Source organism: Myodes glareolus, chromosome 5, assembly GCF_982192425.1.
Source record: "Myodes glareolus chromosome 5, mMyoGla1.1, whole genome shotgun sequence".
Lineage (NCBI taxonomy): Eukaryota > Metazoa > Chordata > Mammalia > Rodentia > Cricetidae > Myodes > Myodes glareolus.
In genome coordinates, this window is record NC_142030.1 from 12,828,206 (window position 1) to 12,855,127 (window position 26,922).

General features: G+C 42.2%; 1 protein-coding gene across 1 annotated transcript in view; it reads right to left on the reverse strand.

Annotated features, from left to right (window-relative positions):
- Positions 1 to 26,922, reverse strand: part of Tp53bp2 (tumor protein p53 binding protein 2) — a 50,875-nt gene that overhangs the window by 16,142 nt on the left and 7,811 nt on the right. The window contains exons 2-12 of the mRNA XM_048439546.3: positions 15,454 to 15,601; positions 12,756 to 12,869; positions 10,947 to 11,029; positions 9,427 to 9,528; positions 6,954 to 7,128; positions 6,152 to 6,333; positions 5,609 to 5,773; positions 5,051 to 5,279; positions 3,397 to 3,504; positions 2,931 to 3,079; positions 1,159 to 1,621 (exon numbers count right to left, since the gene is read on the reverse strand). Coding sequence (XP_048295503.3) covers positions 1,159 to 1,621; positions 2,931 to 3,079; positions 3,397 to 3,504; positions 5,051 to 5,279; positions 5,609 to 5,773; positions 6,152 to 6,333; positions 6,954 to 7,128; positions 9,427 to 9,528; positions 10,947 to 11,029; positions 12,756 to 12,869; positions 15,454 to 15,601 — 1,918 coding nt within the window. The remainder of the gene's footprint in view (positions 1 to 1,158; positions 1,622 to 2,930; positions 3,080 to 3,396; positions 3,505 to 5,050; positions 5,280 to 5,608; positions 5,774 to 6,151; positions 6,334 to 6,953; positions 7,129 to 9,426; positions 9,529 to 10,946; positions 11,030 to 12,755; positions 12,870 to 15,453; positions 15,602 to 26,922) is intronic.

The window sequence follows — 26,922 nt, forward strand, 5'->3', positions numbered from 1 at the left end:
ACTAAAAAGACATTTTCAACCAATTAAATCATGGCCAGTTGTCTTCTAGCCTTATAATATAACCAACAAGTCAGAAAAAAACTCAAACATCCAGACTGCGCATGTTTAACACCAACTAATTTTATTATGCTTTCATATTTACTTAGTGGTAGTATCCTCACTAGAACAACTTAAAACACAAGAGAATGTTGCTTTTAAAAATCAAGAGACAATGTAACTCTCCCACCCTCCCTGTACCAAGAACAGTGTATCAACAGTAAAGATGTGGCCTTCCGCACCATCTAACACCTGTGACTCTGTCATCCCCACATCAGCAAGTTCCTTCAGGACTGAGAGCCAACTCATCCGGGAGCTCAGTTTTCAACTGTCAACTTGCCACAACCTAGAATCACCTTTGAAGAGAGCCGCAATTGGGGAACTCTAGATCAGGTTGGCTTGTGGGCATGTCTGTGGGGATTCTGATAATGAACTGACAGGGAAGGCCCAGCCTGCTGTGCATAGTTGCTCCCTAGGTAGAGGTCTGAACTATGTAAGAAAGAAGAAAGCGAGAACAAGCAGGCAGCGTGGGTTTAGTCAATTCTTACCACTCTTGACTGTGAATACAATGTGACCAGCTGTTTGCGTTTCTGACCTGACTTCTCCAAAACAATAAACTATAACCTGGAATTATAAGCCAAATAAAAGTTTTCCTCTCTGCTGCTTTTTGTGGAGTTTTCTATCATAGTCATAGATATGAAACTAGGACATTATGCAGTGTCTGCAGGAACTACTACAGCAGCTGACATGTGACAAGCATGCCACTAAACTCCCAAGTGACCAGAGCCACGGCTAAAATTCTTAGAATAACAGCTTCAGCCTAAGAGAGCTGGCATTTTACTGTTTGCTGGCAGCTTGGCATAGGACTTAAGCCCAAAATCTAGACAAGTAAAAATGCAATCAAGAATCTAACCAGTCAAGGGTTAGGTGAGATGGCTGTGTATAAAGGCTCTAACCACACAAGCCTGACCACCTGAGTTCTATATCTGGAACTCCCTATGCAAGGAGAGAACTGACTTCCAAAAACTGACCTCTGACCTCTACATGCCCACTGGCACATGTGTTTGTGGAGCACATACTCTCCCCCTCCCCCATAAAAAATACAAACAAATAGAACCTTACCACTTGAAAAGTGGGAGCCTCTGGGATGTGTCTTGGTCAGAGCGCTCTGCACAGCCTGCTGGAAGTTTTTTCCTGGTGCCTGATGCTGGGTATACATGGAATAGATTGAGCTTGCTGCCACAGTCGGGGGTTTTCGGAAGGTTGGAGGGAAGGTGTCCTTGGAAGGCTGGGGTGTAAAGGGTCGGACTGCAGCAGCAGGTGGACTTTCTTGTTTAGCTCCTGGAGAGAGGACTTGGTCTTGACCACCTAAAGGTGCACCTGGAGATAGCAGCACCCTTGGCTGCGGCCCTGCTGGCTTGAGCTTAGCTCCCATGGATTGAGCAGCCATTGGCAACTGCTGAGGATTTCCATCTGGCTTCATGTCAGAAGCTGACTGACTCGTTTGTCCAAAATAAGGCAAATTAATCTGTTTTGGCTTTGTAGGAACAGGAGGTGGAACTTTAGCCACATTTTTATTTGCAGCCTGTAAGACATATGCACACACACAGAGCAAGGTGGTTAAAATACTGCACAAAATTATACAAACACCCCAGTCAGCTCACTTCACATAAGCACACACATCAGCTCGCAGGTCTCCAGCTAGCTCAAGGGCTAAAGCAGTTGCCACACGAGAGGACTGGAGTTTGGACTCCAAGAACCTGCATAAATGCTGAGTGGGAGCTCGCCCATAATTCCAGCCTGCAAGCTGTCTAGTGAGACTAGCCATGTCAGCCAGCTCCGGGTATGATTGAGAGCCCCTACTTCAAATAATGAGAAAGAAAAGCAACTGAAGAAAATCCCAGCATCAGCATCGGACCTCTGAGACACCATGGGAACATATTCACACACACATGTGAACATGCATACACACACATATATATATTCTCTTGCACACTAGATACATACTCATGAAAAGTAGACAAAATATTGCTTCTACATTTTTAAATTATTAAAGCTTTAAATCAGATTAATAAGGGACTTACAGTGAGGTAGTTCGATTCCTCCCCATGACTTCCTACCTACTCTTGCTTCCTAGCTGGGCAAAACTCTTTACTGCCACTTTTCATATCCATGGATGACATCAGTACGTAAAAAACATTCTTGTTCATCAGAGTGTCATACAATCTAACTGTAACCCCATCCTTTGGCAGGCTAAGGCAGGAGGATCACAAGTTTGAGGTCAGAGTAAAACCAAGTCTCAAAAAACCATTCCAAAACAAGCAATTCCAGACTTGTATGTAATGCAGAGCACTTAAAAAACGACCTAATTTGCAGCATTCACCCATAGGTTCACACACCCTAATTTAAGACCCTAACAGTCACTGAGGATTGGCCATCCTGTCTTTGACATCGCCTTGGTTCTAGATTTTCTCATGGGTTTTGCTGTTTTCATTCTTTGAGACAGGATTTTACTCTTCAAATCTGATGCAACCCTTCTGCTCAGCATCTCCAGTGTTGGGACTAAGTCATAAGCCACCATGTTCACAAAACAGATTTCAAAGGATTAAAATATCTGGGCAATAGGAATACTTTCTTCTTCATTATACTTACACACTTCAGAGAATCACAAAAACCTGTGACTCAGAAGCAAATATGCAACCATCCCCAAGGAGGGAGTGCACCATCATCTCTAAATAACAGAAATGAAAAAAACGGACTCCTATTTTATTTCCTGATGTTCCAGATACTATATTTCTTCTGCTCTCCCTCATAGGCAATATCTTAAAATCTTTTCTCTAAAAATGCACAAGAGAACCCCATTAGGTGGTAACGACTGAGATAGCGCTAAATACCTGAGCATCCCGCAAGATGTCCTCACTGCTCTGGTTTTTCCTCAGCACACCAAAGGAGGGTGGGGCAGCGCACTGGTCCACTGTGTCCAACATGGAAAAGGGACGCACTTTCTTCTCTTTCTCCCTCAGCGAAATCTCCCCATCATCAACTGAAGGCAAAGAAAAAACCCCACTTTGATATTCAAAATGCTTGGAATAAAACTACTTTTCATCCATTTCTTTCTACTAGATCTCTCTGAAGACTGTTCCCACTGAGTGCTTTCATATTTATTGTAAGCTGGTTAAAAAACAAAACAACAAATACTACAATGCTAATATCTTAGTTCTTCAGTTAAGTAATCGCATAAATGAACTGCCCTGGCCTTAAAACAAAAAACAAAAACGAGTTACCTTTTTAAAAAAAAAAGTACAAAAATATCCTTTAGAGCAAAGCACAATGCTCAGGAGTAGCACAGAGAAAGCTCACCTTGGTCCAGGGCATTCCCCGTGCTCTGGGGCACAGAAGAGCCTTGGCTGGGTAAGAGGTCTGCATGGGAAGGGTTCCAGTCAGGGCCAACGGGGTGAGTTTTAGAGCCTGGAATGCAGAAAGCAGCATAAGTCACCCTCATTCTAAAGACCTCTCCCTGGTCCAGGTGACTGCTGCTGCGACTTTTAACCTCTAAAACAGCTTTCAGCGTGGGCGCACAGCTGCCGAGCAAACTTATTCACAACACACCTGTGTTGGATTTCGTTTCTTCTTTCAGATTTTCCACCTTATATAAGCAATTTAAAAATCAGCCAAAGCATTGGCTGGTGGTGGTGCATGCCACCCAGCTCTTGGGAGGCAGAGGCAGGTGGGTCTCTGAGTTCAAGGCCAGCCTGGTCTGCAAAGCCAGATCCAGGACACAGCCACAGCTGTTACACAGAGAGGACCTGATTCGAGAAACTTTAAAAAAAGAAGAAAATAAAAATCAGCCAAAGCAAAGCAAAGTTTGCCTGAACAGAGAACCAGAAAAGGCCTAGTTCATTACCCTTGACTGTGTAAGGAAGCATTACCATCACCTAGAAGGCAATTTCCAACACAGCAAATTGAAGCACAGAAGACGGATCTTACAAACAATGCCTTAGTGATGGACTGATAAATGCATACCCAGCCCAGCTTTCACTGTTTAGGATATTCATCATTTTTCTATACTGGTATCTAAATTTCAAATGCCAGCCAGGAATGGTGGCACATGCCTTTAATCTCAGCACTCGGGAGGCAGATGCTGGCAGATCTCTGTGAATTCAAGGCCAGTCTGGTCTATAAATATTGAGAGCCCACCTCAACGACAACAACTATAATATTTACTCTAAACTATGAAGTATTAATGCTCCATAGTAATAATTATGGCAAAACAACAAATAATTTAAAATTTGTGATTTTTTTTTTCATGTAACAATAGTGAGGAGGAGAAGAAAAAATAATGGTTATTTGAATGGTAAGAATATTTAGACCCTGCACCTTCTAAAACTCTATCTTTCCATTATGAAATTCTGGCTTGCACCTCTCCATGTACCTGACAACAACACAGAATCCAACGCTAACTGAAGCAGGGGGTCTCTGCTTCTCCCACTTTTACAGCTCCAGGTGTTCACCCTTAATCTAAAATCTGTCAGCAAGCAATGATCACGCTTAAGAACTCATGAACCCTTACCACTGTCCCAAAGAGAGGATTCACAACTCGCCTCTGTAAAACTGACATTACTGATATGTGTATACAGTCTCTTCGCACAGTATAAAGATCTCATTATAATATCAGATCAAAATTCCCTTCAGAACAAGTTTCTTTTCTGAGATAATGCCTCACTGTATAGGCCCAGTTTGTCTTCAAAACACAACCCTCTTGCTTCAACCTCTGCAGAAGTGTTAGACTTAAAGGTGAATACCACACATCCATCCAGCAAGGACGTTTCTGAAATAACTCCAATTTTATCCTTAATGGAACAAGACTGGTTAAAATCACTAGCCAAGAATTAAAGAAATTTGAGATTTTAGAAGTGGGTAATATGAAAACACTTTTTAAAACACCCACGATTGGAAATCACACGGGTCAGGGGAGAGCTAACTGTGAAGGGACTTGGAGATAGCCCACTTTTACCTTTACTTTGCAAAGCAGCCCCAGACCTCATATTGGGCAGTGTCTGCATCTTCATTGGCCCCTCTGCTGACTGCATGACCAGAGAACCATCAGGCAGGGCTGGCTTCACCAGCAGCTCGGGTCTGGAGGGCATCCGTGGCATAGTAGAGGACTGGATGTACGGACCTACAGCAGCCACACGACTTGGGGCTGACACTGCTTGCTGGGGAAGATTTCCATCAGGTGAAACCTTAGTTAAAAAGCACAGATCTTTTAATATTACATGTTTACTAGATGACCAATTCAGAAAAGAATGAAAATTTCAAAACGAGCAGTTTCAGAATTTAGCCGGAGTCTATAAAAAAGTCCCAATAGAAATACTCCACAATAAACTCACATACAACCTTGCTTCAAGTCTTAGAGAAAGAAGCTAAGCACACAGGTAAGAACAAAAGGTAAAGAGGAACAGATCACCTTTTGCAGACTCAACACTGCACTGTCCTCTAGAGGACAGCTGTCAGGATTCTGAGAAGCTGCTTCCCCTCGCCAGGCCCACGTCCAGACAGCCCACTCACTCACCGGGAGATTTTCTTTTTGCTGCAGCGCTGCCTTCTTCTTCCACAGCCGGTCCCTGAGCTCATTAACTCGCTTATCCATGACTGCCACTTCTGAATTGCGCTTATTCAAACACTCCCTCTGTTGTTGCAGCTTGGCATTCTGCTCTTGGTTCAGTTTGTTTCTTAACTGAACAAAACAGGAAGGAAACACAAAGATAACCATAGAAAAGAAAGAAAAGCACCTCCAAGAGGCAATCACATGGTTAACTATTACATAATTTCTAAAAATGTAAGGTGCTTGCTTCCACCTCTCCACACAACCTCACCTCCACCTCCTGGTTTAAACTTAAGCAACATTTGTGCCTAACCACTTGGCTGTGGTTATGCCTCAAATTTCCTGTTTGAGCATCTTAAAGTTTATTCTGGATTCTTGGGGTTTAGGCCTCCCACTTCCACCCACCTTAAGGAAAAGCAGCTAAAGTCCAAAAGTTACGGTCATCTCTACCGCCAGCTTGTGTTTCTGGGGTGGAGCTCACACTGCACTGAGAAAGTGGCTGCGGCATACCTGCAGCTCCTTATAGAGACGGTCAAGTTCAGCCACGGCTGACTGGTTGTCATGGTGGCCATCGATCCTGCCGTTCTTAAGCATCTCTAGTTGCCTTGTAAGTTCCTCCACTTTTGACACAGCCAGAACTAGCTCCCTCTGTTTCTGCTGGAACAAGCTATTCATCTGTTCAATTTCCTCCACTAGAATAGAGAGAATGACCACAGTTGAAAATAAAAGAACGAACTTGCCAGGCAACCAAGCTTTATAATGAACTTTCTAATAAGCAGAGAACTCTTTGAGAACGTCCAAGGACTAATCTACTTTTAGAAGCAACAGAAATCACTAAACGGCATTACAGTCTAAAAACAGACATTTGAGACTCTTAAGAATTATACAATGAATAAAGTAAACATTAAACTCTAAATTTTGGAAATAATTTCTTCAGAACTTTTGCTCTCAATTTTATAATGGTACGATGGAGCAAACGAATCACTAAAACTTTAATTATTAATAATATGGCAATTTAACAACTAGAGAAACCATATAAACAAAAATCCTTATCTTCATCAAACTCTTGATCAAGAATTTACAAAAAAAATATAATTTAAAATGTAATTTCAAAACCACCTAAAACATTCAATGCTAACTTCAACTAAGAGGAATTTGCAACATCAAAATTACAGGGAAACACTTTCTTAAAAAATTCTTTCAAATACAAACACTTATTCTCATTACAAATCGACATAAACGTCCTATGCTGCTCTCACTATGCCAGAACAACTTCAAATTTGGCCTCCACTGTCCACTGTGAGCCGCGTACCCAGCTTCCCGTTGCTCAGCCTCTTCTGCTCCACGTGGCCCTTCAGCGCTCTCACTTTCTTAAGCTTAGCTTCCTGGCTGTCAGCTATTTCTCTGAGCCTCTTAAGTTTCTCCTGTTCAGCAGCTTGTTGCTGTTGACGCTGATCTTGTTGTTTTAAAAACTTTAAGCGTTGCTCCTAAAGACAGAAAAGAAGCATTCATGAGCCTGTCGTTTTAAACAGGCACACTACCAACCTCAATACAGCCTCCCCAGCAGTGCATGCCGCGTCTAGAGTTCTGTGACAGCTCTGCTCTCCCACACATCCTGCATGCTGTCACAATCACCTGCGCATGGGCAGTATTCAAAACACACACTCCTTCCTTGGCCCATCTGAGAAGCTCTTGGAGGAAAGACCTAGAAATTAGTAATTTTAATCCAACTAGTTCCTTTACATTAAGCAAGCAATAATCCTGGAAGTAGTTTCATAGAGAACTGCTTGTAAAACAGATTATATATGTAGTATATATGTGAGTATATGCATGTGCATGTGTGTGTGTGCATGTGCAAGCATAAAAGGTTAGAGGTCAACATTAGATGTCTTCCTTGATCATCTTTTCCCCCTCATTTTTGTTAGTTCTTTGAAGAGTTTTGTGTGATGAACTTTGGTCTTATAAACCCTTCTCCAGTTCTTCTCAAAGCTATGCCTCCTTCCCTATCCACCCAACTTTGTATTCCTATTTTAAAAAAAAAAGATTTATTTTTAATAATGCATATATATCTGTGTGGGGGTATGTGCACAGGAATGCAGGTACCTGCAGAGGCTGAGGGATTCAGAGCCCCTGGGCTGAAGTTATAGGCAGTTAGGAGCCACCAGGCATGAGGGCTTTGAACTCAGGCTCTCTGGAGAGCAGCACATGCCTTTAACGGCTGGGCCGTCTCCCCTCTTTGGACAATCAGGTACAGTTGTGCTGTTCGCACTCTTCAGTGTGTACCTTCCACTGGAAGGTTCCAACCTACCAAGAGTCATACCCTTAAAGAAAACTGACTCCCCCTCCCAGAAGCTATCAATTGACAACACCCCTCCCCCAGTTAGGGGTGGGACTGGATGCCCATCTTCCTTCTCCATGCTGGGATCTTATCTGGCTTGAGATTGTACAGGTCTTATACATGCTGTCATGACTGCAATGAGTTCATACATGTAAATGACATCACGTCTAGAAAACATTTTCTTGTAGTAGCCTACTGCCACTGGCTCTTACCATCCTCCTGCTCCCTCTTCTGCAATGATCCCTGAGCCTTGGGAGGAGGGGGACTATATAGATGAGTTACTCACTGAACCTGGGTTGGCCAGACTGGATGGCCAATGAGCAGCAGGGACCTGCCTATCTCATAAGTATCACCTCTCTGTGCTACAGCTACAGAAGCTGCCACTGTGTCCAGCTTTCACACGAGTGCTGAGGCTCACACTCAGTTCCTCTTACTTTGAAAACAGGCACTTCAGAGTGAGCTGTCTTTCTGCCCCAGGGGCCGTCTAATAGAAGCAAACTTGGGCAGTAAGGAAAAGCATCTGCCTGAGAAACCTGAAGCCCACAAGGCAGAAGGACATCCAACTCTCAAGAGTTTTCCTCTGATCTCCACACTTGCACCGTGGTAGAGATATGTATACCGGAAAGCAAAAGCACATGTGCATTCACACACACGCATGTACACACGCACACTAACTTTTAAAAAAGAGGCTAATTTTAAGAAGGAGTCCATTTGAGTTGGGAGGCAATGTAAAAAAGCAGTTAAATGTAGAGGGCATGAACTCAAATTCAGATTCGAACCCAAGTCACACTATGAATTCCTATCAGATCTTGGACATATTATATTGCTTTACAGAGAATACACATTTGTTTCTTCAACTGTAACATAGTTGTAACATAGCTAGGTGATGGTGGTACACGCCTTTAATCCCAGCATTTGGGCAGAGGCAGGCAGATCTCTGTGTGTTTGAGGCCAACCTGGTCTATAGAACAAGTTCCAGGACAGGCTCCAAAGCTACAGAGAGAAATCATGTTTCAAAAAACAGTTTTAGAAATGCAGGATCTCAGGCTCCAAACTTTGGATCAGAAACCCATTTCTTAACTAGATCCCAAACTGGCCCTAGATGATTAGGTCCAGTCTGAGAAGCAATGCACCATGGTGCCGGGTATTATACACAAGTAGAAATGGACACACAGGAATGCATGGAAATACTACATGCAAGAACACAGACAAACATCTAACTCAAAAAGAAAAAAAAAGAATAGTAACAAAAATTAGGTCAGGAAAATTCTGAACTAAAATGGCACAAGGACTTCTGAAAAATGCTGAAGAAAGTCACACAGGAGGTAACTTGAGGATAACATCAGTTCCTACGTGAGAGGGACAAGTGTCTTAATAAGCAGGGTATACCGTCAGTTTCCACAAAGACATTAACGGCAGTAGGCGATGGGGTCTGTGAAGACACTACCTTAGTAGCCAGCATTTGTTGCTGGGTCTCAATCTGCTGCTGCTGGCGAGATGCCATTTCCTGAAGTTCAGCAAGCGTCAGGTCCATCCTAGGACTATTAACCTACAAATGGAAACACAACACCATCTACTTCCATGATGTTCAGAGATTCCACTCAAAGGCCTACTGAAAAGCTCCATCTCAACTAATCATAACAAAATTATTTGGGTATTAATCTTTACTTTAATAATTCACTGAGTTGACCTATTAAGATATAAAACATACTAACATACGGGCCAATGATCTTTTAAATTGTAAATTTTAAATTAAATAGTTTGGTCAGGAACATAAACAGAAGAATTCAGAGTGACTCTGTCCTGTGATTAATTTACAGCAGACTGTGGCTGCATAAATACAGTGCCAGGGTGCACACAGCAAACCTAGAACGCAGTCATCAAAACATGATTTCCACAAAAATCAGCACTGCATGGGCCTGGCACTGGGAAGGCCGAGGCAAGAGTTACCTTTTTCAATCTCCAAAAAACAGTCTAAAATTGGGTACGGTAGCTTACACCTATAATCCCGCACTCAAGATCCAGAGGCAGGAAGATGATCACAAGTTCAAGGCTAGCCTGATCTATCCAGGAGGAATGAATGAATGAATGATGAGGCTATTTTGTTTAGCGTAATTCCACTCCCATAAGGCTCCCCTTGGGACAGGAAACACCAACTGAGGAATTATGTTAGGTCACACTTAGGAAAACCCTGTTACTGAGACCACTTTTGTCATCCACGATTGACCTTCATCACAGTGAGATAACTAACTGTGAATCAAAGAAGAGAACAGGAAGTACTCGCGGGAATGTAGAGCAGAAACTTTAGACATCAGGAACTGTGGCAAAAATTAACTATAAGGCAGAGTAAGATAATGCAGGAAATCCAGAATGATATTCAAAACTCTGGGCTCTGGAAAGAACACCTTCAAAGGTATTCAAGACACTTCAATTCATATATCCAACAGCAAGATCACTAATTAATAATTTTCTATTTTTCTAAAGGTGATTATAGCAACAAATAAAATCACCAAATTTCCTGGAAGTTGCTGAACATTTATTTTGTTGTGAGTTTATGGTATACTTACCATAAATATTTAACATAAACATTTACCATAAGCTAGCTTCTTAAGAGTAATAGCCAAACAAGAATCATGGAAATGTATATGAAAATATTTACGGGGCTGAAGAGATGGCTTGGTGGTTAAGAACACATCCTGTTCTTGCAGAGGACTCAGGTTTAATTCCCAGCACCCACAGCAGGCCGCTCACAACTGCCTGTAACTCCAACTCCAGGTGATCTGATGCTCTGACCCAGTCCTCACAAATAAGTAACAATTTTTCTTTATTTTAAAATTGTTAAAAAAGAAGAAGCCTTTCAAAGGTGGTTATTACTGATCCACTGAACAAGAAAATAACAAAGAGTGAGAGTTACCATTTAAAAACATATCACTGTGGTGTACAGTAAGATAAAGAAGAACCACTTACTCCATTTTCCTTTCTCCGATGCTCACCAGGAATTTTCATACCATTTCTTTTTACACTTGGATCTTGGGATCTTGGTCCACTCCCTAAATGCAGATTGAAAAACCTATGCATTACATTAGAGTTGAGAGAAGCTCTACAGCAGTTCCTTCCTCCTGTCTGTTCTACTGCTGTGTGATCCTTACTTTGAATGTTCACTTAAAGTATCTAACACAATAGAGTGTAGGTCTCATAATTGGGCTTATTTTGAAAATGTAATGATCCAAAACAATGAACAGCAACATGGAGCTCACTTTTCACCTATTTATTCCCTAGGAAGCTGCCTGATTCACCAACAATGGTGGGGAAATTACTGTACCTGACTCCAGGTAATTTGTACCATTTGCTTATAGTTGTTCCTCCTAGCTCTAGTCCATGCAGTAAAGAATTGAAAGAGCTTCAGAGGAACCTGGTGGCCCAAGTCTATAATCTCAGCTTCTCAGGAGAATCAACCAAGAGAAGTTCAAGTACAAAGTCTGCCTGTCTCAAAATAGAAAGAGGAATGGGGGAACCAGCAGTATCTCAACAGGTTAGTAAGATGTTTGCCCCCAAGCCAAATGAGCTGTTTGATTCCATGGATGGAAAGAGAGAACTGACTACCTTAAGCTTTCCTCTGACTTCCACATACATGCCACAATACAAGCACAAGCACACCATGGAATCAGCACATGCACACACACACACAAATATACACATATATGTGTATATATATATATATATATGTACATATATTTATTATATATGTGGATTAAATATATGAGTGTAATTTTTAAAAATGTAAGCAGGCTGTAATATATGGTGATAGCTCAGTAGCAGAGTATTTCCTGGCTAACTAAAAATTAATGACTATTCTGCTTTTTTGACTAAAAAGACTTTTTCAAGCCAAAACATATATCTTGGCACCACTCAATGCACTAAAAGGAAAGGAATAAATTTAAACTAATACATATATGAAATATCAACAAAGATAATTTTTTAAATGTATTAAACTCATACCCAGAATTTCCAGAAATTACAACAATCACCACAATTATCTAAGAGACTTTACGACAAACATTTCTTTGAAACAAATATCTAGTATACCTATCAAGAAACTTAGGACATACTCTTATGTCAATAAATAAACATGACTAGCTAGCCTCAGAGCCAAGCATTACACTCAATATATAACTTTAAAGATAGTTTTTAAATACTGTTTGGCTCTCTAATAAGACAACCTGAGCTGCAGAGAGCTCCTAGAGGGTAAGCCCAGGTCCCCAGTCTCTCAATGCTCCCAGCACCCTACTTCTCCCATGCACATGCTCTCCTCTTCACAGCTCAGCGGCTCACCCATCTCCATCGCCATCCCCAAGGAAAAACATGTCTTCAGGTGAGAAACACCTCAACTCGCACCCACAGACACCCAGACTTAGGTGTGTGTGTGGTTTTCTCTCTTTCCTGTCCAGACGCCTCCTTTTACCTCAGAGAAGCTCAGGTGGAGACACCCATTTTCGGGACCTTGGTGTATCCAGTGACATTCCTCCTCTCTCTAGCTTCAACTTCTTGCTTTACAGACTCCTTCCTACCACATTAAAACTACAGTCAAACTCCTCCCTTCTTAAAACAAACTGTATCTTTTCCCCCCCCACAAGAAACCTGCCTCATTGCTCTAACTTCCTAACTTCCCTTCACCTCTCCAGTTTCCCAGTTTCTCATCCTATGCTTCTCCCCAATTATTACAATGCACAAAATAAAAGCCTCAATACTAGTTATAATTCATTGAATATTATGTACCAATATCCCTGCTAGGGGGACGTTCGTGACGAAGAAAGAAACGAACTTCATTCCTTTGACTTCCAAATCGTTGAAGAACATCAAACATTCGTTCATTGTCAGCAACTGGGCGTTCTAAAAGAAAAAAAAAATTACACATTATCTACAGGTAAAAGAAAAACAAGTATACCCTTGATATAAACTATGTTACAAATACAGAATTTACTTGGTATTTTGTATACTATTTTTCTTCCACTAATAGAACTCAGAAAAATGGAACGTCACAAATTTTCCACACAATTTCTGTTAAGTCATGATAAAGTAAAAGAAACCATGGGTATACATCAGTTGTTAGGTCCTTTACAGTCTAACTCAGTGGCTCCTTAGTAACTATCAGCATGCCATTTAATTCCTGAGGGTTTCAGCAGTTTGTGTGAACCTCAAAGCCAGATACCCACTCTCACTAACACTAATGGTCTATGCACCCCTAGATAGATGAAGAAAAAATTAAAAACACCTTTCTTAATGGCCTCAGCTCAAGTTTTAATTCAAAGTCTTTAATACAGTTTTTTCCTTGTTTGAGTTGAGGGGGGGATATACAGGTGTGTATACATGCACACGGAACACGTGTGTGGATGTGTTTTGCCCATGTGTACATATGTGGAGGCTAACATCAGGATGTCTTCCTCCATCACTTTCCACTTTCCTTAGGGTTTTTGGTTTGTTTGGTTAGTTTTTGGTTTTTGGTTTTTTGAGACTAGGTTTCTCTGAAGCTTTGGAGCCTGTCCTGGAACTCACTCTGTATACCAGACTGGCCTCGAACTCACAGAGATCCTCCTGCCTCTGCCTTCCGAGTACTGGGAATAAAGGCGTGCGCCACCAACATCCGGCTTTTGCTGTTGTTGTTCACTTTCCTTAGGTTTTGCAACAGGGTCTCTTCACTGAATTTGGATTTTTGCCATTTTAGCCAAGCTGGCTAGCCAAGGAGTCCCTCGGATCCCCCTGTCTGCACTCCTACCGCTGGGGTTATAGAGCCTGCAGCAATATCCAGTTACAGAAGTGTTAGAATACACACATGGGCCTATGCTATGTGCAGCACTTTACCCACTAAGCCAACTTCCCAGACCCAATATTTATAAATTATCAGTTTGTAAATAATGTTAAGAGTGAACCTTATTCATTTGCAAAGAGTATTTCAATGAGAAGATATCTGGCTCTTTGGCAGCAAGACTGCCGCCTTTCATTAACTTTTCTAGAAACAAGCAAGGACACAGCTGAATACTCCATTACTGGGAGCTTCAGTATTGATAAATCTTGAATTATTTAAAAACAAAACAAAACAAAAAAACTTCCACTTTGAAAAGGATTGAATTAAAAAAAAAAACCAACATACCAGTTGAGAAGAAGGCAAGTGCATAAACTCAGAGTTCTCAATGACATCAGTATAATTTGTGTAAGAATGTTGAAATGTCCTATGAAAACTATACACTTATCAGTAATCAAAGACACCATCTCTCAATGCCTTAAATAAACGACATGGTCAGAGACAGCGCAGTCAAGAATTCAGCAGCCAATTTTGTGACTTAACCCCGAACTTAATCTGCTTGGGTGGAACAAACAAGTTGCAGTCCTGGTTCTACTCCTAGTAAGTGATGTACTTAACTGCCTTCTACAAACCATACAAACTCTACAGTCTGAACAGAAGGCTAGCACTCATCTTTGACCCTGGTACCCACTCCACTGCCACCGCCCTCACAGCACTGGAAGGGACGCCAGCTGACACCTGCTTCTTTCTCTTGCACTGGGAGGGATCTGAAAGCAGGAAATTTCCATCTCTGGATCCCTCAAAATCTAGTACCCTGGCATCTAAAAAATGTTCTCCAAGCAAATGCATGAGCAGACAGAGAGGAAACAAAAGGAGGGAGGTGAAGAAAAGACTTTAATATCTAGAGAGTGAACAACAGAATACGCTTAAAGCTCTGGGCTAAGAATGGATCTTTTCCCCAGCAAGCATTCACCACCTCTGCTTCCTGAGTGTAGCTGCAGTGTGCCCAGCTCCCTAAGCTCCTACTGCTGCGAGGTCCCCAGCACGATGCACAACAACCTGAACTATGAGGCAAAAGTTGCTTCAGAGAATTTTACACAGAAAAAAGAAAATAAGACAATCCCCAACATTAAAGGGGAAGGGAAGGAAAAGACAAGGGAAAGAGAAGAGAAAGGAAGAATGCCTCATATTTCTAATTAAGGAAAGCTTTACAGGGTTTCTCTGTGTAGCCCTGACTGCCCTAGAGCTCATTCTGCAGAACAGGTTGGCCTCGAATTCAGAGCTCTGCCTGCCTCTTCTCCTAGGTGCTGGGATTAAAGGTGTGTGCCCCAATGTCTGGCAAGGAAAGCTTGAACATACAAAAACAAAAAAACAACTTCTGAGCACCAAGTACTTGACCACAACAATACCCCAGAAGCTTCCACCCAACACATTTTAACACATCTGTCATCTGTCCTAAGACCTATGACCTCTAACACTTGTTCAGTGATTTTCTTCTGTTGCAGGAAAAGAGAACAAAAGGCTTTGTCATCAAAAGCTGGAGCAAGAATATGACCTCCTAAGGTGTAGCCTACCTGCCGTCTATAGGTGAAAACGAGTGTTCCCACAGTGCCAATCCTAGAACCCCAAAGCAACAGAAGACAGCAGAACTCAAACAGAAAGCCAGGTTCATACCAGAGCCACACCACACTTCAGCCAAATGGCAGTCGCTCTCGCCAGGCTCTTTGCACAGATCCACCACATCTCTGCAGATCGTCTCCGGGGTAACAGGAACTTCTGTGAAGTGCTGCTCACTGTTACTGAGGTACACCGTCAGGAACACCTGAAACACAGGGAAGCCATCACCTGTCTCATCTGCACGGGTAGCATTCTCTTTAGACCTCTGCCCTAAAAGAAAGTGGAGGGAGCTGGCTAAGACCAAAGCACAGATACTGCTAGCTGAAAGGGAAACCCCACAGGACAGTCATAGGAAGCTTCAGGATAGAAGAGCAAAGAAAATCTTTTTCTGCCAGTTTCATTTGTACTATCTGTTTAAGCAAAAACTTAGCCAGACCAAGACATCAAATAGATCTTTTCATGAATCCTTTCACAGTTAAAGAATGGCATACAGTCCAGACATGGTAGAACATGCCTAATGATGTTGGATTTTCCTCTGTATGCTATGAATATATTTTATTACCACTGGCTAATAAAGAAGCTGTTTTGTCCTATGGCAGGAAATCCAAGCAGAAGAAAAAGGAGGAAAGAAGGCAGAATCAGGCAGATGCCATGTGGCCCAAAAGCAAGAGGTAACAAACTACAAGCACTGTGGTAAAATAGTAACAGAAATGGGCTAATTTAATATATAAGAGTTAATAAGAAGCCTGAGCTAATAGGCCAGTGTTGTAACTAATATAGTTTCTATGTGAATATTTGGGCCTAGGCACTGGGAAACCAAAGCACAGCCTTCATTTACACCTGTAGTCCAAAATACTCAGGAAGTTGAGGCAGAATGATTGCTTAGTTTGGGAATTCTGAACTGTAAGTTCAGCTTCGATATGATCTCTCAGTAGTAAATGTTACACCAGTGCACTTATTTTTGGAAGATATATAAAAATATACTTAAGTACATATTCTGATGGTGTGTCGAATAAGATCAGGAGCCAGATCATACAAGGAAAGATTTTTATATCATGTACATATATTAATGACTCCCAAAATTTAAAACTGAAATGTTTCAATCAAATCCAATACCTACTCTATAGTATGATATTTCACTAACAAGTAGAAATTAGTATTTAAAAACCTACCTGATCTTGTACATAAATTCAGTTCAACAGATAATTAAAACGCTCTGTAAATCTTTCTGTTAAATTACTTTAAAATTTAGTTAATTCCTAATGTTGAAGAAACTAACAAGGTACAAATAAATGTTTGATGGCAATGCAAGTCAGAAAACCCTGTTCCTCCAGCTCCATGAACCCCGCCTGCATGTGAACTGGTACGTATCAGGATGAAGGGTAACACTTGTAAGGAGTTATCCCTCTTTCACTCAGAAGGAAGAAGGAATGCAGAGACTACGGGAGCTTGGAAAACAACAGATCAGACACTGCCTTTCAGAATCACCAAATGACACTAAGTTGATCACTGAGAAAATACGAGGTTGTCTGGCAGCAGTGTTGCACACCTTTAATCCCAGCACTCAGGAGGCAGAGGCAGGCAATCTGAGTCCAAGGTCAGCCTGGTCTATAGACTGAGTTCCAGGAGAGCCAGCGCTACACAGAGAAACCCTGCCTCAAAACAAACAAACAAAGTACGGGGTTCATGACTACACCAGAAAAAGAAAGCAGAGTAGAATCTACACTCTGGTCAGTGACACAGCACCATTACAGACTTACGAGGTTGGCCAAGTCACCTGACCACCCTTGCAGGCTGAAGCTTCTCTGGCCATCATCCCAGTGAGAAAGCTGCACAAGGCTCTCTGTGAAAGGCAGCACTGAGGAGGGGCAGTAACAGAAACTGACATCACAGCGGGGGACCAGCAGATTTGGAGGCACCTGGGCTCTGCTCCTCAGTATGCTAAGGCCCGTCCATTTCCTTGGGGACTTCACCTCCACTTTTTGCAAATGCATCTCCTAATTTACATAAACACCTATCACATACAAAGTAGTCCAGAAACAGCAGAAGTGGATTCTGTTTATAAACAGGGGAAATGCTGTCAGGATCCCTAGCATGGACTGAATGCATCAAGCTAATTCTCCCAGGTTTGGTACAGTCTGATAACTGTACTGCATGAAGGTGTGGGGTCGAAAAGTCTCACCTTAGCCAGCAAGGCCTTAACACAGCGCCTTGACAACACTGGGAAAAATAAAGATTGACCAAGCTCGGAGAATGCTTCTCTGTTGCTGCTGGGCCAGAAAACCCAGCATACTTAATCAACCACAGCAACAGTATTGAGTAGTACTTCTCCCCACCCACACCAAAACTCTCTCTGAAGTTTAAAACTACAAAAGTAGGAACTGTCTTCGTGTCAGTTCGATACTGGAGATGTTTACTAAATTACAGCAGCAGCAGCAGCTGAAGAACGCACACTGCACATGCGCAGCAGCAGATAAACAGTGTTACATAATGGCACCGCTGCTCACTTCTGCCGCTGTCACAGCCACCGTCCCTCAGACTCACGCCAACTCTCAGACAGACAGAACAGGTTTATTTTCTCTTTCTCGATGAAGAAAAAGCAGTGATCTCCTTGGCCACTGAAACAAGGTGAGGTATAACTTTCTGACCTATCCTCTCCTCTTCAAGCCGGCTGTGCTTCTGGCAGGAAAGCATTAGGAAATCCTCTACTTAGCCAGGCACCCCAACTTAACAGCAATCTAGCCTTCTACTTTCTGAACACCAATGGCTCTATTATTTAAGAGCATAACTACTACAGAAATATGAAAGAAGTGCTCCTCCCGGGGTACTTCCCCATGGAGTTAACACTGGAGGGAACAGCAGTGCCTGAGCCAACACCCTTTCCCCATACAGACTAGCTGTGGTGATCCAGTGCCTATGGTGAAATCAATACTGGACCAGCAATGGCATTTTGTTGGCTTCCTGGGCAGATCCAATCAGAACCCCACATTCGTTCTACAGAGTGTAAGGAAAGGTACCTCCCTGAAATACTCATCTTTTTTTTTTTTAAAGATTTCTTTATTTATATACCATGTGGCTGCTGAGACTTGAACTCAGGACCTCTAGAAGAGCAGCCAGTGTTCTTAATCACTGAGCCATCTCTCCAGCCCAACACTCTTTTTTTTTAATTTTTTTTTTTACCCAACACTCTTATATATAAAATGAGTTTTATGTTCCCTAAGAACTGCTGTTTAATTAGGTGCCACAATAAAAGTCAATACTGACTAGAGACCACAAGACTATGTGTCCTGCTCATACCATCAACACTGCCACCATTAATTGTACAACTCCTCACTTCTACGCAGTCTCTGCCCCACCAGTGTCCTCCAAGCTGTCACACAACAGGCCAGGCCTGTGCCCACCTTGGAGTCTTGCACTCGCTGTTCCTGTTAAGCACGCTCTTAAGCAGAATAACATGCCTCCCCTTCCCGTCTACACATCCGCCCCCTCTCAGTAGCATCTTCCATGGCCACCCCACCTACAGTTCCAACATCAAACACACATACACAGTGGCCAGTGCCTCTGCATAGGTTCTGTACTTGGCAGTCACGAGCTTACCATTCATTACGAATGTCGGCATCATGCAGTCAAGGGTTGTCTTTGTTACTGTGCCATCAGCACATAACATGCATCAAATGCTGGCGATGGCACTACACTGAAGCACAGAGACTAAGCTAAAGTCTGCAAGTTGTACAGCTATGAAAGGGCAAAACCAAGATCCAAAGCCAAGGCTGGTTTCCTGCAGAGACTTAGCTCTCAACTACTGTACTACTGTGTCTCCTTCGTCAACAGCACACATGGGATGCATATGTCACTGCAGCTAGTTCTGCCTTTCAGAGAGAGGCTTTGCCCACAGCACACCATCTTACCCCCAGCTTCAGTTAAGTTCTACTCAGATCCCACCAAATGGTCTTGCATATAGCATGCAGCAAATTATAGGCTTGACATCTTCTCTTATACTCAGCAACCAGCATTCTCCTTCTAATTCAATGCCCTTTCTATTCATTCAGTAGTTACAAATGATCTATGGTCTGGACTCTAATATAGAAACAAACTGACAAAATAGTTAATACTGAACATAAAGCAGAGGGAGGGAAAGAACACAAAATCAATGTGGAAAAGACACAGGGAGGAGCTCCCTCTCTCTCCTATTTCCCACTGGGCGACCCCAAGGAGAACCTGGTGGCTAGGGGCTCTGGGGGGCATGCAAATGTCACCCTCCTAAGGTACAAAGAGAGACAGAGTTTGTGGGGGAACAAAATGTCAGCTGAAGACCTGAGCTGCTCTCCACAATGCTGGGAGAGTTCTTAAGCAGGCAGCCACCACCTAAAAGAAAAGAGGAGCAAGCCTAGCTAAGGTTGGGCAAGTATGCCACACAGAGAACAAAGGCCCCAGGAGGAAACCGTTGGTCACATCTGCGGAATATGAGGTCTCTGAGGTAAGAGGAAGAAGTAAAGACTCCAGGAGCAAGAGGAAACCAGTGTGCAAGTCTTTATGGGCAGAGGTTCTAAAATGCTGGCAAGAACAGAGGATAGGTCAACACAGATTGCTGGCCCTGCCCTGACAGGTTCTGATTCAGCAGATATGGGAACGGAACTGAGACCCCTCCATTTCTAACAAGTCCTGGATGGTGCACAACTGGTCTAGAAACCTACCAAGAACCATTATGAAAGGTCAAAATAAGGAAAGTTGGATTGTAATTTATGAGGCCCCTGGAGACATATATAATATAATAATAATATAATCTTATTGTATAATAAGATTTCATGGTTGTCAAGGGCCTCAGGAAGATAGAGAATTGCCTCTTTCTTCTCTTAGAAGACATGAGAACAAAATAACAAAATGAGGTTACCACACCTTTGTAACATTCTTTTAAAATTATGTCAAACATTTCCTTATCCTAAGTATTCACCCAAGTTATAAAGGTTAAATATTACTTCACATCTCTAGACTTGAAACCTAGCCACAATGATGAATTTCAATGTGACAACCTATATTTTAAATGCTATAAAGAGAATAAAATGCAGACTTGTTTCCAATAAATATCAATTCCTTTCTCCTCCCTTTCTTTGAAGAGAAGAAGGGAAAGCAGGTTGAACTACCTGTGTGTGGCTTGAACATGAAGGCTGAAGGCATGCGAGTACCTTGCACTGCTACCTCCATTTAGCTTTGCTTTTTTTTAATAAATGTGCTCTCCTAAATGAGTCAAGTAGTCTCAACACTACAATTTAATTCCCAGAAACAAAATGAAGCAGTGACTGTTTTGTTCAGATCAGGTGATTTTTAAATAACTATGATGAAAAACAAATTTCAAACTCAGACGTGGTAGCATTCACACTTGGGAAGTTGAGACAGGAGATTTTTAAGTTTCAAGCTAATCATATTGTTGAAATTTAAAAATATTTTACAGCTTGAAAGCATGTCTAATATGATTATTGCTTGTTTCTGTCTCTTACAATGATCAAGCTCGGGGAAAACATACAAGAAAAGATAAAATGCAACCCCAGGAACACTGCACAGGAATTTGTGCCAAAGTCACATCTACACGGAACTTCCAGGAACATAAGGGCACAGATAACATTCAGTTAACAGGAACAGGCCACAGACTTAGTCTAAAGCTTCACTGTGAAAGAACATGCAGTCACTATAACTCATGTTACATCACCAACATAAGAATGCTTCGTTTGCAAAGAGAAAAAAAGCTATTTCAGATGGAAGTAGGAACAACCTTTCCCAGAGGACACACAGACAGTGGCTAGGGCACTGTCAGAAACTGACTGAGTAAGAGGTTTCAGTTTATTCACCAGGTTCTAAAGTTCATTTATTTATTTTTGGAGGTGGTACACATACGTATCACTGAATGTATGGAAGCCAAGATACAACCTGCAGGTATTGGTTTCTCTTCCTACCACATGGCTCCTTGGGATCGAACTCAGGTGGTCAGGGTGACAACAAGGGCCTTTACACACTGAGCCGCCTTAGCAGTCCTAGTCATTTGGTTTTAAAAGCCATGTAAAGCCACAGAGGAAGAAAACTGGAACCTGGGTCTAAGATCCTTGTTGCAATGGACAGGAAGTAAAGACTGACCAGTCTACCTTCAGAGTTGCCATTTGTGAAAACTCACACTTCCTAGGCTTTCATGCAGGAAGTCAGGCGTGCAAGGAGAAAGGCCAGCTCACCAAAGAAAAATGAGCATCTCCAATTTCCCAATGCACAAGAAACTTCCCAAAAACTGCTCGGTAATTAATTAAGCTAGTTTAGAAGAAAGCTCCTCTGTGAGGAGCAAATGTGAAATGTCCGTCTAGTTTTATATTTTGTTAGACCCCCACTGCTTTCTGGAGAAGAATGCCGTGAAACTCCTTCTAACCTGGCCCTGCAAGAATACCTTTTCAAACACTGACTCAAAAAATCTGTGTGTGCGTGCGTGTGTATACACATGTGCAAATGCATGTTACATGGAGGCTAGAGGCTGACGTCAAATGTCTTCCTCTTTGACTCTTCAGCTTACACTTTGAAACAACTCTCACTGAACCTAGAACTGACCAACTAGCTAGACTGGCTGGCCAGTGAGTCTCCTACCCTTACCCTGGGCCTACCTATCTCTGCTCCCCAGTACTGGAGCTACAATTGTGAATTGTCACACACAGCTTTTACGTGTGTGCTGGGGAATCCACATTCAAGTCCTCACACTTACACAGCAGGTACTATACCCAAGAACCCATCGTCCCAGACCCCAGAGAGAGAACTTAAGAAACAGCAGGGCCAATGAGATGGCTCAGTGAATAAGTTGCAACACAAGCCTGATATTTGAGCACCAGGACATATATAAAGCAGGAAAGGAAGGAATGTCTCCACAAAGGTGTCGTGTGTGTGTGTGTGTGTGTGTGTGTGTGTGTGTGTGTGAGAGAGAGAGAGAGAGAGAGAGAGAGAGAGAGAGAGAGAGAGAGGAAATAATATCACATTTTTAATTAGAAAATAACATTAAGGACTGTTGTTGCTCAGGAGCACAGTGAAGTTCTACCCATTTGCCAGGACCTGGGTCTCATCCCTCCCTCCCTCTTTCTCTCTCTCACACACACAGCACCATCAATCAAAGTCTCCTTCCATCTCTCAACTCTCATGGGGACTTTCAATCCGAACACACCTTACAACACTTGAAGGAGCTTCAGACGGAGTTTCAAATGGTTGTTCTGTCAGTCCCCTGCTCCTGTGGCAACTCTGCTGGCAGGCAGTATACTAGAGCAAGCCACTAGCTTCCTCGGGTAGGCATGAAGCCATTGCGGGATTACCCCAATCTCTGAGAGGGCAGCATGTGGGGTCTTAGAGGACGTGAAACCTCTTTCAGGAGCATACTTCATCTTCGAGTTCCTTCCCAGCCTCCCTGAGGACATTCCAACTATAATACAGTTCTCAAAAGATTGCTACTCACAACAGCCTAACATGCTTGCCAGAGTTCTTTCTCCCACCTACAGCCTACTCTGGGCTGTCAAGCTATGTTGAAAATTCTCATCAAGTGCCATGAGTCCTATCTACCAATCTACTAAGACTCAATTGCATTAAAACTCTTCTGTGCTTTTAATTCTGGCATACTTTTAACCTTTGTCTATCAGTCTCTAGCAGCCAGATTTGAATTACTTAAGGCAAAATCACAAAATCATAGTCAATGGATTATTTTCTACATCGACTACTTCTTGGGTCACTTACGAGAAGTTAGAACTTGGCTATTAACACATGAAGCTTCAATTTGAACAATACTCTGTGAGAAAGTTAATCATACATAAAACATGCTCTCACTCATTCAATACTATGTAGATGATCATTTTCTAAAATAATCAACATGGGGATTTCACAATTGTGATTGTTTTAATTAAAGCAAAAAAGCACTGTACATGAAAACTTTTGGTGACACAACCATTTCTTAACAGCTGCTTCTATATCCAAATCTGGGCAAGGCTCTTATCGAAATTAGTCACTCTAACCAAGCTCCTGGTTCTGTCTTTCTCTCAACCCCAACTATTTACTAACTTCACGTACTGAGAGCTTATCAAGCAAACGCAGTTCAAGTAATAGGAAAACAGGGCTGAAAAACTGCCTTCTTCGGGGAAGAATGGAAAAATTAATAATACACCGCTTAAGTGTGGGAGGTCAGGGATAAGGAGTGTTACAACAGGAGAAAAGACTCAGCGAGTAAGAACACCCTGATTTCATTCTCGGCACCCATATGGCAGCTCCTAACTGTCTGTAACGCCAGTCCCAGCTTGCTCCAGCCTTCTATGGACACTGCACGCAAATGATACACAAACATACATCTAGGCAAAACACCCATACACATAAAAATATAAATGTTTATTTTTAAGGAGATAAGAAGTGTAGGCTTTATTGCTGGGGAAGTCATTAGAGCAGGTTTGTATATTTTGATTTCAGGAAATTCCAATTCAATCCCAATTCAATTCAGGAAATAAAGGTTGAGTATTCCTTACCCAAAAGGCTTAGGGCTACAAATGTTCCAGAATTTCCTTTGTTTCTGTATTTTGGGGTATTTGTATTGCCCACGAAAATCTTATTAAAGAGACTCAATTATAAACATAAAATTCACGTGTTTATAATACACCAGTATATACAGCATACAGACTGCCTTCTTAACATAAACACTTCACATCAGTCAGGTGTGAAATTTACTGACACCCTATTCACACTCAAAAGATTTCAGAGTTTGGAGGTTTTGGGATCAGGGGTACTTAAAGCTCAGTTGAGTATGGTGGCTCACACTTAGCACCCAGGGCACAGAGGCAGAAGAATCATCCCAACTTTCATGTCAGTCTGGGTTACAGAGTAATACCCTATATGAAGAAGAAAAAAAACCCTACAACGTACATCAAATGAGCAGCTTCACAGTAATAGCTTCCAGTTACCAAGTAAGAAATCTAAAATCCACTTTCTCACTTCTCTCCCAGAACAGCTCATCTGCAGCCCCTACCATCCCCTCGTGTTGGAGCCAGCCCTACAATTTTAGACTAACTCAGACTGTACACCCTCCTCTAGCTGCTCCTACACAAATAGCCAAGTGCAGCCGAGGGAAATGCTCTCTTTGCCAGTCAACCCTCACTCTTCCCCCACCACATCCCACTCCCCGAGCTCACTCAGCCTTAGACACAGAATTCTGCCGTCCGGGTCTGCCTGAGTAAATGAATGACACTGAGTCAGAGATTTAACACTCCAGAGAGGATGGGAACACTTACAGGGGTCTGAAAACGGTGTGCCTCAAGAAACATTTATCCATAAACACATAGCATTACTTCAAAGTGAGAATTTTGAAAGCTCAATAATGTCTCAAATGAAAAGGACAGAACACTGCCTATTTGGAGACAAATTTAAAAACTTTCTTTTCAACTATACCTAAAACTGAATTCAGTCAAAGTTTAAATACATCATCCAAAACAATGTCCCTTGGGGTCACTCTGCTTTCCGGTAGTTGTAATAATCACAAATAAATTAAAAGGAACAAAATACATGTTTAATATATTCTTCCTGCCTATAACGATTCTGTAAGATCAATGTTGCTATGCTCTCCCCTAAAGCGGGCATTGCTATTTTATTATTATGTGACTTGTTTTACATGAATATACTATTAAATATTTCATTTTGCCTTTCACACAGAAAGATGGTGGAGTTCGGTGGAGTAGAGATGACTATGGACAGCAAGATGAGAAAGGACACACTTGCTGTGAGCAAGAGAAAAACCCAACACCCCTCTAGCCCTGTGGCACCCTGATGAGATTCCTTAGGAGCACAAGATAGCAGTAAGGGTGACCAGGCGCTCTCTTCTAAATGCTGACTTTGGTATTTTGAATCATTCAGTCACTTCCTGTAGGCAGCTAAAACTTTTGAAATGGTATACACCCTTTACATAAAAGGCTTCATTTCATGGATAACAAAAAAAACCTTGATATCCAGTTAAGGTACTTATTAAGCTGTACTAGAGGCCTGTCTCGAAGATTCCTGAAGAGGGGAAACTGCTGTTTCAGAAGACTAAAAGGAATACACAATTTTGTACAGATGGGAGCAAAAATCATGAGCAGGTGAGCACTGCATAAGCTCAAAGAAAAAAGAGACTGCAGATAAAGGGTTTAAGTGCACACTGACCAAATGGGTGAAAAAAATAAAAGAAAGAAGCATAAATCTCTGTCTCTTGAGACCAACAACCAAAATACCGAAGTACTGAGCTACTTTTAAATACTAGTGTTGGGGGCCAGCAGGACAGCTCAGCAGATAAAGTGCTTGCTGTGCATGCCTGACAGCCCAAGCTGCAGCTCCATAACCCACCAGAGGAAGAGAGCCTTCTCCCTTGAAAGCTGCCCTCTGACATCCACATGTACCACAGCATGCTCAACCACACACACCTACCAAAAAGAAAATGAAAATAAGTAATACTGTTGTTCAAAATAGTGTCTCTACATCATAAAATGAACATTTATCAAAAACTCCCTCTATCTCACAGACTAGCTTGTGTGATGGAGAAAACATGAAGAGACGGTTTTTACAGTCAGCTTGACTTGATTTCCTTAGGCCTCTGCCTACTTTGTAGCTATGTTAGGAACATGAAAATAGCACTGATTTCAAAACAAAGGGGATCAAGGAGCAGTCAGGCAGGATCCAAAGCTGCTTGAGCAACATGGCTATTCGATCAAATGCTTCCTATAGCACTTACAAGGCTGTAAAGGCATGTTAACATGAAAACTTAACCAGTTAAGAAACTGGTCTGGGCCCAGTGGCACATACTATAAACTAGCTGGTTATTTAGGAAGCTGAAGAAAACAGGACTGTAAATTTAAGGCCTACCAGGGCCACAGACAGAGTTCAAACTAGACTGAGCAACTTACGAAGATCCTGTCTCAAAAGTAAGAAGCAAACTGCGGGCTAGAGAGATGGCTTAGTGGTCAAGAGCCCTGGCTGCTCTTCAGAGGGCCTGGGCTCAATTCTCAGCACCACATGGTGGCTCACAACTCTCTGCCACTCCCGTTCCAGGGGACCCAACACTGTCTTCCAGCCTCCTCAGGCACTCACATGCAGACAAAACAAGTGTGGGTTCTGGCTGCTGTTGTTAAGCACTATGAATACCACATGCAAGGCCCTAAACTGAATCCCCAGTCAGAAAGGGAGGGAAGAAGTGAATGACAAATAAACAGCTCCATTCCCACCTTGTTCGCATTCCCAACCCTAGGAAGTCTACTATTTCTCCTCTCACCTCTCAGTGTCACCTAAGACAAGCTGGCAGAGCAAATGCTAAACTGTATACACCGAATCTACAACCAGCTCTTTCCACTGGCCAGGCCCTTCATGTGAATAGGTGATCCTTTTGTTCATTTTTCAGTGTCTTGCAGTCTTTCCCAAGTCTTCCACCATGGCAGCCCTAGAATCCTTTCTCCACACAGCCAAAGAACAAGCTTTCCTAGACATCAGATCATGCCACCTCTCACTATCCTGCAC